Source organism: Ips typographus, linkage group LG6 (assembly GCF_016097725.1).
Source record: "Ips typographus isolate SLU linkage group LG6, UJ_Ityp_2.0, whole genome shotgun sequence".
Lineage (NCBI taxonomy): Eukaryota > Metazoa > Arthropoda > Insecta > Coleoptera > Curculionidae > Ips > Ips typographus.
The window spans coordinates 6,382,910-6,400,011 of NC_138427.1; the positions used below are offsets into that span (position 1 = coordinate 6,382,910).

Consider the following 17,102-nt stretch of genomic DNA (forward strand, 5'->3'; position numbering starts at 1 on the left):
TGATTGAAGGGATATCAATTCGCAGACAATCATCTCAACTAATTTTAGTCGTGACATATAAAATAGACCAATTACAGCTACGATACTGCGTTATACAATTTACTCTATATGAAACTCATATTTTGATATATTTCAGGTTTCTCCCTCTTCCAACGACGGAATCACTCAAGCAATCCGTAACGCGTTAGGAGATTTCTCGTTGGTGCGGCCTTACTTGGACAAGTCTGCGGGGTTGATTGGTGTCGATGGGGTACCTCCATCCCCAGGTCCAGCACTACAAACCACCTCACCACCTCTACGTTCATTGGGAAATGGCAGGTAATTTAAATTCATACGATTGTTTACGGGGTAGTTGATTGGCTGATCGTAGCGGTACATGTAAAGTAGTACTGTTACTTTTTCCGTCACGCCGTTTAGAAAGCACCAAGAGGCGAAATGTAGAGTTGTTTGGTTATACGCTCGATTATACGGGCAAATTTTACTTTAACTGGTACTTAATTTTTACGTGTACAAGGGTTTGCAATTACCGTACGGTACTATTCTGGGAATAACACCAACAAAACGTAATTCACAGGAGTGTTTTGTTTAACACTTAAACTGGTTATGGAAAATAATTGCGTTTTAAGCAGATCAATTTAATAAAACTTCTTAGTAGGCTCAATCGATAACAATTTATTCTTATGGAAAGTTTTTTTAAGTAAAAATAAATAACTTTCCACATGTGCTATCTTATCTATATCAAATTTTGATTCAAAACTTATGATGATAGAAAGATAGAGAGATTTTTAGTATTATCTTTAAAAGTCTGTTAAAAGGCAACTTAGTAAACATTACAATTGATATCTTCTGATTGTCAGTATATGACATAAATTATAACAACAAAACTGGATCTTCTAAACGTTAATTTTCAATTTTTGTTTTGTTACAGTGCCATTTTGACTTTTTTTACAAAACACAATAAGTTGTTCAAATGTGGATTTTCTTACATCTTTGACTTGTATTCAGATAGGCCATGATCATCTAAAGATACCATTACCTTATACAAGTTTAGCCTAGTTTGGTGCACGTTCCCAACCTATAAAACGTGTTCCACACTGAGATGTGGAATAAAATTTAAATTTTACACGTGTCTTCTGTGAGAAGTTGTAAAGCAGACGAAATTAATGTATTACTATTTTATTAGACAGAGTGGAGAGTTTTGGAAGAGGATCGCTTGTTTATTAAAATTCATGTGATCCAAGTTCTATCCAGAAGTTACTGCAGTACATGATGGTGTTATTTATATTTTTTTCAAACGTGTTTATACATCACAATGAATATGTCTGGTCGAAAATCTACACTAACACCAAGGACGTCGACCAAAATCACGTTTCGGGTTAAATGTTGGCTTATTCGGCGTTAGGATCATTGGCCCATACTTTTACGAAAACAATTTGACCGCAGATGGGTATTTGCACTTTGTAAGGACCTGCCTTGCGGATTGATTCAATGCCGTTTAACTTAATCGCTTCAGTAATTTTCAAGCAGGATGATCCTCACCACATAGTGTTAAAAGAATCTTTTTATGTTTCTATAACTAACTAACTAACTATTGCATTCTTGGTAATCGAAAATTATCTATTAATATTGAATGGTTTTCACACATAAATGATGAAATTCATCCCATCTAATGATCTTTAACGTCAATTTGAATGACGAAATATTTGGCTAAATTAAGTCTGCAAAAACCTCCTCTGACCTCCGGTTTTACTTTTACTGGTACCGTACGTACCAAAGAAAATAAAGCTTACGCAACGCTTTCATGCGTGGTGCGTGACAGGTTACCATTGTTTTTAGACCGTTTTCTATTTAAAGGAACAAAAAAATGAATACAATTTTTAGGTTAGGAGCGAGTTTAAGAAGCGTACTCGAGTAAAATTTCTTTAAAAGTGACGATCAACTTTGCGAAACTTTCTTTCTAGGTTGACGATGCTTGAGATTTCATTCAAATTTTCTGCTCGCACCCACTTGTGCTATTTTATTTTGTTTTAGACATCTGTCAGCATTTTTTTAAAATTTATTTCTTAACGAACCAGCCAGACTTTTTATCAAAATTTAAATATCAAAAGACACTTTTGTGGTGTTTTTATTACTCACTTTCACTTCCGATAAGCTCCGTAAGTAGCGTTTAGAAGGTTGAATCTAATGATAGTAACAGTTCCGTACAGTGGTGTATCCTATAATTAAACCACCGTTTTCTATTATTCACTTACTACATTAAAACCTGGGACGACTCTAAAGTAAATGTATTAAAGGGAAAAAAATCTACATTTTATTTATACAGTTCCCAGTACCATTAACCAGTAAACGATCATTATTTAACGATTTAAAAACGTGCTAATTGACGACCGACATTCCTAATTAACATCCCAAACAAAACGAACAATGACTGTTAATTTTAGATAAAAAAAGCCGACGGTCCCACAGACGAAATGTAACTTTTGTAATGTTTTAGGTCGCAAACGTCAACGGATGATCCTAGGCTCGAGTTCAAAAAACCCCATCAACATTCGATACAACCGTCTTCCTTGGCAAGTCATTCTAGAGGAGGCTACGTCAAACCGGCAGAAGGCAAGCCACCTTATGGTGCTCGAGGGAGTTATCCGGGACAACCGGTGAAAAGAGGATCCGCTGTGGGGGGGCATAGGGCTAACGGGATTGCTCCTGCCAAAGCCCCCCCTGCGCCCTTAAATTTGGCTCCTGTCAGACATCAGTTTGAGATGGTGAGTTTTGATTAAAGAACTGTAGCTGTGTGTATTTAGCAATGTGGGAATTAGCAATTCGTTTTGGGGGGGTAACTTGACTGGTGTGAAAAATTTTAAACTTTCTCTATTAGTTTAATGCAAAACACAGGAAATATCGAGAAAGTATTTTTTGGTAAAGCAAATAGTGATGACTTAAACGAAATAGTGATGAAATGTTGTGTCAGAGAATGAAAATTTAATTTGAAATTTATCTGGAAACAAACCAGGAAAATAATGCTGTTACCTTACTTTAAGCCGTCTTTGTCGACAGGAGTTGTTTACAATGTTTCTTTGTCCATAAAGGTGAAATTAGATATAATTTTATTGCAAGCTATAAATTACATAAAATTTGTTCTTCTACTCAAATTATTCGCACTTCTAAGTCAATTATTATTGTCTAGACAAACAATTAGCAAAACTGACACTTTTCTGGACAGGGCCATTTTTTTTTGCTTTTTTGTAACTTTTTTTAACGAGTTGGTAATAACAAGATACAAATTTCCAAGACATATTCAAATCTCACCAATAGTTAATCGAGGAAAACACTGTTTTTTATTCACAACGTGCCACGGTCATTACTCCAACAATAATAACGAAAGCTAACGTTGGATTAAAGTGGACACGCACATAAAATTTTAAAAATGTTAGATCAAACTTATTGCTTGGAATTAATTAGTGTTCTACGTTGTACCAGCAGGCAAAACTGATTGGACAGAAACATGCATAACGTACATAGGGGAGTAAAGGGTAGTTTATTGTAAATTGTTGATAAAGGCAAAAACTATGGTTTTATCGGTCATGGGCAATGTGATTGACTTTTTGCCTGAAAGTAGAGAGCGTGCATGACAATCATTACTCGACTAGACTATTATTTCCTCTTAGAACTAATCTCTTAATTCTGGGTTGTAAGTCCAAGTCATTTATACTTCTTTTTGCTAGATTAGGAGAGTCAACGAAAAAAGTAGTTGAAGTTGGGAAACAATCGAGAATTAAGCTCATAGTGGATTCGTAGACAAGGAACGTCGTAACGCTCCATTTACGATACGACGTCGTAAACGAGTCATTTTAAATTCAGCGCGCATTGTTTTGCGGGGGCCTCCCCATCTCTTTACTTGACCGGTCATAAACAAACGTGATAATGGGAGTTCAACTATGCTCTTTCTAGGAAAATTGCGTGGTGAAGAATTTTCACACGATTCTGATGAGACTGATGAGAGCTAAGACATAAAAAAACCGCCAGTGAAAGTTGATACTTTCAGATTAGCATCATTGACTTGCAATTGCTAATCTTTGGTATCGCATCATTCTATTAATATCTTTATCGGTATATTATAGGAAGCGATTAAACGATTTTATACCGCATCCTACAAAAAGAAAACACAAAGCTTATCTTGGCTGTGCCAACACCAGGATTGTCGCGCACATAAACCATTGTTTTGGTTGGTAAACACCTCGAAAATACGCCAACAGTTAAAAACAAATCAACATAATTTGATACATTTGTACCGTAGTAAGTTGGGCTGTTACGTCAGTGTTTATTCTTTATTTTCTTACATAGTGGTCGTAGTAGCAACGATTGACTTGTTGCCCTGAGCTCCTGTACATGGTGTACAGTGAGTAGCAGTTAAAAATTAATTTGTAATGTCCGATTTAGGAAATCCAACATGCACATTCATATTAAGTATTAAAACAATTGCATGCAAATAATGAATCATGCTCTACGCGTTTGAACTCAATGAATGTTTAGAATCAGTCAGGTCTGGGGCTTCCACATACATAATATAAGGTATGTGAAAGGTTATCCAATAAGGACAGTGACGCGGTGTTTTGTAGTAACTTTGTATATTAGCTCTACTGTACTTGAATGTAGGAAAGTCAGAAGCATTTAATTATGGGTGAATTGACATCTCCATTTATAGAATTAGTCTCTATTCAGTGATTGTAGCTAGACAACAAAAATTACCATAAATACAATGACAGACCTTTTTGCAGAATTAGTTCTTCACCGTTTTTCATTTAACTATTCAAACTTTGGGTATATCTTGTCACAGTGTTTGTGAAGGCAGAAAATATTCTGCAAAATGCGCCACTGTTCGGTTTTTCTAAGCCCGAATTCTCGATCACGACGGGGATTCGATAACTTTGGAACATCCGCTTCGCTATCACTTACTGTAGCAATGCTTACTAAACTTCTTACATTTCGACGTATTTTTGGCGCTTTTACGTCATAAAGAATAAAATGTCGGATCAATTTGGAGCAAGTTTAGTGTGATGATAGTAGAATTTACAAAAGAACATCTATTTTGATAAAACATTTAGTCAATAACCAAGAAATGTTTATAAGCAGAGCTCCAAAACTTCTAATTCCCTCTGATTTATCATTTTTGACCAAGCATATATTGGATACTCTCTCTGTATATTGTATTCAACCAATTCAATGTTTCCTCACTATTTTCTTATGTAAATACAGGGTTAGTACTAGTAGCTGATAAGAAGTTAGCGTCTGACTTTATGCTTTACATCATGTAGCAAAACATATTTAACGGATTGCACTATTTATTTATCAATATTGAAAGTTTGATCACTGATCACATAATGAAGTCAAAATTTTTAATCACTGTTTAGGCAACTTGGTGCATATTTCTTTAAACCAGAAATTCATTGATCAGTACAATCTTTATATCGTCCTTCTCTGTTTTAGAGCCAGGGATCGACAAACGCCCCAAGGGAAACTTTACCATCCGCCACGCCTGCTCCCCACGAAGTCAACAACATTCTGGAGGTTAGTTTTACTAAATTGTACTGTCACCCTAGAGTCTAATTAGTAATAATTATTTTGCATAACAGGAGATGCGGATGATCATGCCGTCAACGCCTGTCTCCTGCATTGCATCCACCCCAAGGAGTTGTATTGATACTTCTCCACAGCTAGAGAAGAAGTACCAATACCACCCTGTTGCAAAGGTAAGCTGCTTGTTTGTAGTATTTTAACTTTCAACTATTAAAATGAATTGATAAGCAAGACTTATTTTAGATCACTCACTGAAGTAGTAGTTAAATAATTTGTTATAAAACTTCTGCTGTGTTGATTATTGTACGTCGGTTAGTCAAGTAGCGTAAAATTATCAAATACTTTTTTTTGCAGATGCCGGAACCAACCGCAGTGACGCCGATCAAAAGTAAGTAAAACGTTTATTCTGTCGCCATTGAGCTAATATGTAATTCCGTGTGCGCCCCCATTCTAACGAGCCCAGTATACACTGCGCCTTCGTTCCAATCTACGTATTAAAATTGCTCAAACGTCGGACGACATGTTTTATTAAACTGGTAAACGACGAAGGCCGCCGTAGAATTACGGGGCACCGGTTAATTAACGCTTCAGCGGGGGGCGCTTACGGATCGGTTATTGGATTTCTGCGACCGTCTGCCCGTTAGAACGAGTTGGCAGCGTCGCGTGCACGAGGGGCCCCGTCTCTTCTTTCATTTCCTTTCTGGCCGGATCCGACCGATTTCCCACCGCTTACTACTCTAGGGCGAGATTTATTTATTTTGACAACCGCTTCCTTTTTACCTGCGTCCGCGCCCGACAAACTTAGCACATTTTGACTTTTTATTGACACTTCAACCTCACTAGTAGCAACATCATCTAAAGTCGTTTAATCCGTTCTATTATTATAAATCGATTATTGAGGAGTATTAATTATCTAAAATAATCAATTATTGTAATGCAGGGTTAATGACCACCTTTTTTAATTTACTGTTTATAATATGAATGAAGTTAAAATATTCAATAAGATTAATGTATTTTAAGAATATTCATGAATGTTTTTTCATTCAACTCATGTGACCATTCCAAAGAGGGTTACTATATTTTGAAACTTTGGGACAATATTTATAAAACTATTTACTGGTCAATCTGCCGGGGGACTCTCATTATGGATCATTTGAATTTACGTTTATAATAGTTTTTTAACACTTATATGATAAATTATCAAATCATTAGTTGCCCCAACTCTATCAATATCATTCATTCGACAGTCTAATTGATTTTTTTATAAAAAGTCAATGAATGAATTGATACAACAAAAGTCAATAATTTATTAGTAAGTGTCAAACAATGTTATTTTGATTGACCGCAATCAATTGTTTGCTAATTTTTTTTTGTTTTTGATCGTTAATTCAATCCTGCATATCCACATCCTGCAACATAACTTACATTCTCAAATGTAAGCTAAATGTTTTTGTAATGTTGTTGCAGTCATTAGAAGCAGGGTTAGGTTAGCTTGTAACAAAATCAATATTATTAACGTTTGATAAAGAAAAAACCAAAAGCTAAATGGATATGGTAAAAGGCGCATGCTATTAACCTTATAACGACTCGAATTGACCTCACATTTGCATTGATAAATGCCTACTATCCATGTTTAGTTTATCATTCAACTATATCCCGGTTATATAATTAATACACTACTTAAGTTTGTACTTTTTGGTTAATCATTCATTTTGATCTTTAGTCATCAAGTCACTGTAAATGTTGGAAATTGAGTTCTTTGATAACAACTTTCTGGATTTTTAGTTTGTATTACCATGTTCATCACGTTGACTGAACTTGTTACTTGTAAAAAGTGTGACTAATTTGACCACATTCTGGTAAAATCATAATTGGGATTGTCTGGCTGAAACCTAATTTTGTAGTAATCTAGTACACTAATTTGCCTTCTTTGAAAGTGTGGTGAATCATAGAATTAAAAAAATTAGTTGCATTGGCTTTAAATATTCATTATATTTTCGCTAAGTTGAAGATTAATTGTTTGAACAGCAAAAAATGGTAATTGACAGAATGCGTTGTTGATACTAATTATTTGCATTGCAAATGGGGTAGGTACTGTCTCCTATCGCAAATAGCTGATTTTTTAAGTAAAAACTTAGAGAAAAGTAGACTTTACATTACACTGCTCGTCGGTAACGCTCTTTGGGTAATGGCATTCTACTATTTGTTGATATGTAAGTCTTGTATGAAAACCCATCGAGTGATATTTCTCAGCAAAAATTTAAGACTGCTCAAGAACATTTATTTTAAATTTTAAATAGAAAATCAGCTTATCTGCTAGATCAGATAGAAATAAAGTAGAGATAACTAAAGATCTAATAAGGGTTTAGGTATATTTATGGCCTGTATCTCAGTAATGAATAATGAAAGGAGAGGAAGTTTTGCTTTTACTTCAGACAGTATAATTATTTGGCTTAGTTTGCAATGCCGGTTAAGAAGGCTTTAAATTACAATTTAATGATGATATTGTGGATTATATCCAGAGTTCGGTATTAAGTTATAACTTCACACTTTGGCATATGTCACACTTTACTATAATAGTAATTACACTCACTCAGAGATCTGTAACTGACATTCAGGAATCACCTATTGTTTTGAGAAACCACTTTCTGTTATTGTCAATCCAATTTAGGAACTATCAGGCTAGCCACATGCGCCAAAGGTCGTTTTTTTGTGATAGTCGCCAGACTATTCTGAGTAACGGCCAGCGGGCTATGAAGTCATTTAAAAGGTAAAGTGTAATTAGTGCCACCATTTAAGTGATGTTCGCTCCAAGCGTTAACGCTCTATATAGAAATCACCAGCAGTTAATAAGCAATATAGGTAGTTTTCTGAGTAAAAGTTAATTAGAAAAACCTAAATGAAACTTTAGGTTAGGTTAGGATTTGGTTCCGAGTTAGGATCATCAGTGATGTGTCAATAATCGGGGGTTGTAATAATAAATGATCATTTATTTATGGTTGTCAACTATTTTACTCTACTATACGACTATTTTAGCCTCTACTAAAGTAACGAAAATGTGCCTCTTGGGTCTCTACTAAAACAATGAGTTAACACCTTCATGCACCAACAGCTTCAATTATCCTTGTAAACACAAACCAGCTAACTAAAAAGGGAATCCAAACAGAAAGGTGGCCAGTTTAATAAACAGGTAACAGGGTACTCTGTTCTTCGCGGTAGTAGCAACGAAACAATGATGATGGCATCATGTCTTAAAGATTTATGGACTGGAGATTCTCCTGGCTTTGGGTTAAAAAAATGGATTGCCTTTAAAGATGCTGAAGGTTTATTGTTTAGAGAGTTTAAGGGAATTAGGAAACTGGTGGAAGGGTTCTGTCATACAACTAATGTTACTAATTATACTAGGTTGTCAGAAAGTGAGTGACAACGGTCAATGGATCCTGGGAAGATCTATTCTGTATAACTTTAGTAAAATAAGCTTTGGCAAAGCTATAAAAAAATCGAGTAAACCTATTTTTATCCAATAATTTGGCTAGGCAGGTGCCACCCAATTGATTGTAAGAAAACGAGGGCAAAGAAAAGACGAAGAAGTAATGGGGAGAGGGTAAAAAAAAAAGAACGACAAACAGCTGACTGTAATTCTAACCGTGGGCTCATGGAAGAGGGTTCTCCCCACCCCGTATCTCAATAGAAACCGTCACGTAGGCCTATCGAGACGTTCCCTTAAAAAACTTGGCAACGCGGCGAAATGGTTGCAGTCGTCCGCACTTCTGTCGACATTCAACAAGCTCGTCTGCCGCCATTCGGTGTTTACGCTTACGTAATGGCCGTCCGTTCGTCCTGCGATTAACTTTTGTTTTTGTCCCGCGGCCTGATCTTTGGTGTTTGCGTCCGGAAAATTCGCATCAACTTCCAACGTCGGATATTTTTCGCGCGTTCGGACAGTTGGTAGCGGAATTAAGACGGCCGTGGCCGCGGATTGTTTACGGCACGGGACGATTTTCCTTTGTTTGTTGGTGTGGGCCCGCGAACACATGGCGCGCGACGGCGGCGTTTTGCCACGTTGCCGCGTCTTGCGCCCTTCAGTTTTCCGACCGTTTCCCGCCCGGTTTGTTGTTTACGTGCCGATGGCGGTAAAGATCATGTCGTGACACCTGCCTGATCGGTGCGTTTCTGATTCGCTTTATGGCGTTTTTCTGGGTTGCTAGTTTTATGGATGAGATTGTATCGTTGTCGACGTTTCGGAATTAATTTATGAGCTCGGGACGTTGATTAACTCTTAATCTTAACTCGTTATCGGATGTTTTACCTACAACTTTATTTTAATTTAATTAGCTATTAGTAAAGGTCATCATTTTTTTCAAATATTCTGGTGTAGATAAGTGTTTCAATAAGGAGGGTTGTAATGACACATTGGTCACCAACCATTTACTCCCCTACATGTCGACATACCGTTTTTGTTTGATCTAGCATATAGGATTACTTATTTTATTGAGCTTTATCTAACATACATTACAAGATATTTAATCAAATTAAAATTTCTCACTAAATTAGTTGCAAATTGGTGGAAAGTTATCTAATGTACTTATATCTGAAATAAAACTTGGGAGTAAACGCTTATCTACTACATTGTCAAAAACAGCAACTGATTAGATAATCAGTTAAGTAGGTTCCATAAATACTTTCTATTGTGATTTAACGTCCAAATCTTTGGAAGAGAATTCAAAATAAGAAAAGTTGATCATTTTTGGCTAGTTTGAAAATCTGAATCAAATCCATACAAAAAGGAGCAAAAAATATTTATTCCGTAGTTCGAATCAGACGTTCTATTTTGGGGTCGTGTTGTTGAAACAAGGGAAGGGGGTTATCCAAAGACCTGGCAATGTCAACATTTTTATCAATATCACAAAACACTAATCAATAATAATTTTCTTGAAAATTATGTTCCCTGTTTCAAGAATTAGGTCCTTCGACTCAATGTCATCCATTTTTCTTTAACAATTTCGAAAATTACAAATTTTATTCCCGATATTAGTTTGGAAAGTGTGGCATCCAATCTGAAAGGATATTCCCGGAAAGCGGACGCGAAAGTGTTTCATTCCCTCCGCTCGTCTAGACTGTTCAATATGAAGTGTTGACAAAAATAACCATAATTTTACGTCTGTCGATCTGTTGTCTTAATTGATTCTTACTCGCGAGTGTACAGTGGAAAATTTATACGGCCATGAGCCTATTGTTCCACTTAGGAAGGGCATAAAGAGTTATTAAAAGGGGATTTGACCGAATGGCGACGCGATATGCCGAGGGGTTGTTCAACGCGCTGCAGGGGGAGCTGAATGGGGTCTTCGACAGGGAACAACGATCGGGATACCGATTTTATGCCGAGGCCTCCACCACTACTTGCGACTTTTCCGAATTGTTTGGGGGTTTAAATGGTAATATAGTTTTTCATCGATCACTTACTTAGACCAATCACGCTCTGCTCAGTGTAAGCGTAATTGTTAGATTTTGCGTCCAGTGACAAGAAATGACGATGCTACTATAAATTTGAAATTCAAAAGCATAAACGTTAACAAAAGTCTTCTGCCCCATTGAGTCATGACCTAATCCAAAGTATAAATGAGCAAGAGCTTTATTGGTTTATTTTAATTGTGTAATTCCAATGTAACGTTTTATAAAATACAGTTAATTTTCCTTAATCCGAACTAGTAATTGCAAAGAGATTAGTAAATAGTTGCGCTAACTCGAGAACAGTTAGTTATATGCATATTGTATACATATAACCTGAAGTTACCACCAGTATCTTGGTTATCAAATTTGATTTAGGCAACACTGTCGTAACTTTCTGCTCTTTCTCAGTCACTGAATTCAATTTTAAAGTTATCAATCGCAAACTTTTAATCCATAAGTCTGTTCGTAGAGAGAATCTCCAACTAGTAATCAGAGAAATAGATACATCCATTGGCCACAAGTCAGAAAACGTCATAGTCACGTGAGCATTCAACCAATGAAACTTGACATTAACTGTTTCTGAGTTGGAAACCAGTCAGGGATTGCCTCTGCGAACAGACCTCATGTAACTGACACTGAGTCATGACGGATGGTCGACACAATGTCTAAAAATAATTGACGAAAGGACTGTTTACTAATAACATGTATATCGGTCAGAAGGTTAACAATTCCTGATCCAGGATAATGCCGAGAATACTTCTGTGAAAAGTACTCCTGTAGCAGCTTGTCTTTTACAAGGTGTCTAGGTTTCTTTAGAATTGCAGGATTTTCAGTTATTATTAAAGCTAATAACATGCACACGGTTTTCACAATACTGTACTCTTTTATTGTCAAATGATTCTTTTGCCATCATCTTAGTTTCCTAGATACAGGACGATTTCAATATGATCAATTAAGAGATAACTTCAAGTCATTGATTTTCTTTGACTTCATACACATTCTCATAGCAGTATAATCACTTTGAAAGTTAACAGCTATTGTACTTTGTAGTATACACAAAAATGTGAAATACTAAGAAATATTAGTTGAAATGACCCGATAGAAATGACCTTAAAGGTCAGCTGATTTAACATAGCTTGACGATTTTCTATGGGATCACTAACATCACTATAAACTATTTCAGAAGAATTATTCACCATACGATAATAGATTTAAATTTTAGTTCACAGCTGCATTATGAGTCAACCTGTATATTTCATAAGACTTTCAAAACAATTGAATTCTTTAACCTGCATAACTTTTGTATAGAGTATTTCCTAATAACTAGTCCGTATTTTCCAGATAAGAATACACTATATTGAGCTGATACATTTGTTATTCATTGTCTAGAGATTTTTTTGTACGTTTTCAGAATAATGCTCTGCAAATGATGTATATTCGGGTTAAGTTTTGCTATGGGTACGAGTTAATTGTAGTTTATCGTTTAGTGTTGGGCTTGACAGAGTCGGAAGGGGCATTAACAAAATCAATGCGCATCGGTGACCGAACGTTATTTGCATACAAAGCCTTTTGTGTGTGTCGTTTGGCTGGACACGTTCGGAGCGTTATTTTATTAATTTTCTTTCGAAATCGATTCTGGTCCGCTTAATATAATGGCAGGGCCGTCCATAGTGAAGCCCTCCCCCTGCTGCCACCCTACTTTAACCCACCCAGCAACCTGCAAAATAGCTGATATAACGAGGTCGAGTAATTGCCGCCCAACTAGACAACATCGCATCGGTTGCAGGTGAGGTACCGCCGGGTGCCCTAACGAACGGTTTCTCGAGGTACCACCGCCGTTTTCTTTGTTTCCGTGGACGACGGTGGTACCCGCTTCCGGCGGTGTCGCGGGTTGTTGACACAATCGGCCACTTATCGCCCGTAATCGGGCACTAGTCTCGTCGACGTATAAAACGTCTCAACCTAAACTGGTCGACCTACGAAATTCTTGTGGGATAATTTTGATAGCCAGTAAAAACGGTGTTTTTCCAATCATCCGAAGATGGCGGAAACCACAAACACTGACGCAATCGAAATTAGCCATATCCGGTACTTTCTCGTTGGGCCTTCGGTGTGGCACTTAAATCTATCGACAAGATGTTCCAGTCGATTATGCGCCGATGCTACCATCACCTGGTGCAGGTGATACGCGAGACACACGCCAAACAGGTGGCACCCCTGTGCTGCAGACCACAGAGAGAAAAAAAAAACAGATTTTTTTTCTTATAACCTAACTGGTACTATGGCGCGAATGGTACTTTGTTTGGCACTTTAAGCTGCCAAGTTCCGCTCGTCAGTTCATCACCACGTAGAGCCGTTTGTGTACCACAGTTTGAAGACTGTGAAAAGGCGCTACTGGTGTTCTTCCTAGAAGCGCCTTGTTTTTGTGGGGACTGAAACCGGTTAGGATGTTTTAATTGTCTGCAAAATGAAATTGCTGTAATCAATTTAATGTTTTCACTTTTTTAATAAGTCAATAAACTATGTAACCTTAAACTATTGTTAGTTGAAAGATTTTTGGAGGACTTTCCGGGAAGTGTCGATAATTTATCTTTGGTTTTAGGAATCCAAAAACAAAAACCCAGCAAATTACCATTAGGCAGAAATTATGTTTTAATTGTTACCGTTGATTTCCATCATGTGATCCATTCTTAATGTAAACAGACACTGAAACAGTAGGGCATTACACTACATTTAAACGTCGTTAAATTGCCAATATGTAAAACTAGGATGGTCACAAAAAATATTCCTGAACAGCTGATCCGGTAATTATCCTTCACAATTCAAATAAACTCAGCATTTGTCCTAGTCCATAACTGACAAAATTAGATGTTAAGAAGATACTGACAGTTGTAGTGTAATGAATAATGTAGGTTTGTGTAAATGTTGTCTAGGATGTAAAATATCAACTGTGCGTCACGAACGCCAATCATATGGGCAATTCGAAGAAGAAACGATTTATTGGCCTAATGAAATAATAATTTCCATTTCTATTAAACCGATCGGCTTCGTTCCATCGTTTTGTATTCATGATTCTCCGTGACGACTCCGGAACGCACGTTATACGTTGAAGCTCGATGTATTTTCGAAGCGGAAAATGTGATCAAGCTTCGAACGTCGTCAAAAAATTAATTGAACAAATTCTTAAATCTGTCTATGTGAACAATGAATTTATGAATGTTTCAGTGCCTCTTTAATTACTATATAAAATTACCCTTTTAGTTACCGGAACAAAATGTGTTTGTTACCGCATTGACCGTGTTTGTGCAGTAACTTATCTAATCTTTAATCTGTTCGCTAGGAAAGACCCAGGGGAACCAGTTGTAATAAAAAAACAACCTCATAATAATTCAGTGTTTCGAAACTGACAGGAACAAAATGCTTGTTGTAGAACAGTAATTTGGCAGTCGCTTAAGCAAAGTTAAGATGTCAAACGCGATTAAACACACGCTCAATCCTAATCCCTGCAGAATATACTCGGGTTTGAAAGAACTTAAATAAATCGTAACTGGTAACCATTCCAAAATCAGGACAGTAATACTGGTAATAGTCTCAATGTGATCTATACAACTTGTCTAAATTTAACGAATCCGTCCAGACTTCTTCGGACTTTTCACGAACTTTTTAATCTCCCTCCCACTTTCAGTTAACTGGCTCTTGAACTTTTATATGGCTCGATCTGAAGGTTCATTCCCTTCCGTTTTTTTTAGTCGCTGAAATTTTATCGTTTTACTCCTAAAGATGGCAGACTAAAACCTCAATTTTCTATCTTTTTCACTGCAGGTTTCGGTTCTATTGTTAAAGCGGTTTAACCTTTATGGGGGACGTCACAGTCGCGGAACTTTAATAGAACTAGCCGGCAATGAAAGTCGTCGGTAGAAACCGTGGGAAAAAGTTTTACCTATTAATTCGAACCAATTAGGGACGTTTAATTCTATTGATCGTAATGTACCAACTTTGTATTCTTTCAATGATGTTTCATATACTACATCCATGTGGTTGTGCTCGCTTTTTAACATAATAGAAAGAAACATAACGCGCGAAATTAGTGGGGTAACATACCGTAAAATATTAGTTGATATGTATGTTCCACATTTACTTCTAGTAGAAGTTGGCCACTATAATTTTGTTAGTTACAAAGTGCTTTTTTAGTCTCCAAATCAGGCAAGCTAATTATGGATTTAGAAGTTTTACCTGTAAACCTATAACTTATGTTGTAAGCAACATATTGATCAGGTGAACGAATCTTCTTGCTTGTTTTCTTGTATCATACAAGATTTACAGGGTGTTTTAGTGTGTTCAGTTTTTCTGTAAAATCTCACACCAGTGTCTTAAAATGCACTTTATTACCAACAGTTATTAATTTCTCATCGATAAACGATTAAATCAATTATTTATTTAAAGATTACACAAATCCTTGACCTAATATGTCAAAATAAGAATGCTTTTCCAAATGTGTTCATTAATGGAAATAATCAATGTTTAGCAAAACATGTTATCTGCAGTATTCTGGAGTTTCTATCTCATCTTTATAGAATATACAGTTTCCAGGCTTCTCCAGGTTGATAAGCTGTATTAACTTGGTGTTACGTTTTTCTGCAAAGTTACTTATTTCCTGGTTATTTTGCTATTTATTCAAAAGCTCCTATTAATTTGTCTCTGTCTTCATTTTCTGATATAATTTGATGGTGGTGAGTAGTGGCTGGTAATGGATTGGCTGCTCTACTCCTTCATTCTTCTTCAGCCTTTTAACTCTAGTTACTAAGAAAATTATTCTCCAATTTGTATAAATATATAAATATTAATACTAAATTCAGTGTTGTGAAAGATTTATTGGACCGTAAGCATGTTATCTTCAAGTGTGCTTATGGTTTCTGCCAAATCAAATTAACACCTACTTGGAGGGGTAATTATGATGCGTGTTCATGGCAGGTAGCTTCTGGGTATAATTTCCTAGGTCAAATTAATATTGCCTACCTGCTTTGGTGGTAATTATTATTCACAGTTCTTTATCTACACCAGATACACAGTAGCCAGACTTTGCTAGATGGTAGTTTCTAGTTTTTTTAGTAAAAGTTTTATGAAACAATCAATGAAAATAAATGTACTGGTAAGGCCAGAATAGCTGGGAGTGCATCTAATACTTCCACATATTAATCTGACATGTGAAGGAAAGTGATTATTATCTTTATAGAATTAAAGGGACCGTGGAACGATTATCGTATCAGGCGCGTAATAGGTAATTAAAAAGTAACGAGTCTATTACGGTAGTGATGAGTATCGAATCTACACAAATAACGATCGACGAATGAGAAGAGAGAGAAAGACTTACAGATACGGTCCGTGGGTCGTACAATGGACATTAATACGCCTTGAAAATAGCTTATAATTTACCATAACCTGAAACCCCATTCTACCTGAAATGATTGGCAGGTTGGTCGCCGTCTGTACCGGGCCGATCAAACATTTACGATGCGAAAGGTGAACGTTCCTTATTCGCCAAGTGTGGTCCCTGTTCCCGGTTATTAATAATTTGCCGTTTTTTTTCTTTCTTCCGCCTTTTTTTTCTGTTCTAGTCCTCCACCCAAACTAGATCATTGATCGTTGTTGCGACCGAAACCAATTTCCTCTACTGTCGTCGTCACGGTTTCCCGAAGGTTATTAATTTGTTACGTCGATAAGTTTCCCATGCGGATTGACAATGGGGCTTTAATGCACCGTTAAAGACCGACAACTAATTATTGCGGCTATTTACATAACAAAATCTAAAAGGACTAGTTGTGTGGTCGCCTGTTAATATCAGTATTATAGTAATAATTATAGAGTACCTACGTAACAGTATTATTCAAGAAATGTAATAAAATTGAAACTTGTGTCCAGTGGAAACATGACAGTCGAAGGTCGACACAAAAGCCTTTTTTTCTGAATTTTTAATCTGTTTGTGTTATTTATGCCTTTCGAGTTATACTTATTGACGTACATGATTCGTGGAAGGATACAAATCTATAAAGCGGAACAAGTTTTTATGGTTCTAGAGA

At 36.4% G+C, this 17,102-nt stretch overlaps 1 protein-coding gene across 7 annotated transcripts in view; it reads left to right on the forward strand.

Moving 5' to 3' along the window:
* Nucleotides 1-17,102, forward strand: part of lilli (AF4/FMR2 family member lilliputian) — a 63,953-nt gene that overhangs the window by 35,059 nt on the left and 11,792 nt on the right. For 5 of the 7 annotated variants that reach the window (XM_081981853.1, XM_081981854.1, XM_081981857.1 and 2 more), the window contains 5 exons: nucleotides 137-318; nucleotides 2,495-2,762; nucleotides 5,485-5,565; nucleotides 5,631-5,747; nucleotides 5,929-5,962. In XM_081981853.1, coding sequence (XP_081837979.1) covers nucleotides 137-318; nucleotides 2,495-2,762; nucleotides 5,485-5,565; nucleotides 5,631-5,747; nucleotides 5,929-5,962 — 682 coding nt within the window. Of the gene's footprint in view, nucleotides 1-136; nucleotides 319-2,494; nucleotides 2,763-5,484; nucleotides 5,566-5,630; nucleotides 5,748-5,928; nucleotides 5,963-9,362; nucleotides 9,740-10,469; nucleotides 11,010-17,102 lie in introns of those variants that run through there. The other 2 variants (XM_081981858.1, XM_081981859.1) reach the window with 2 other exon arrangements.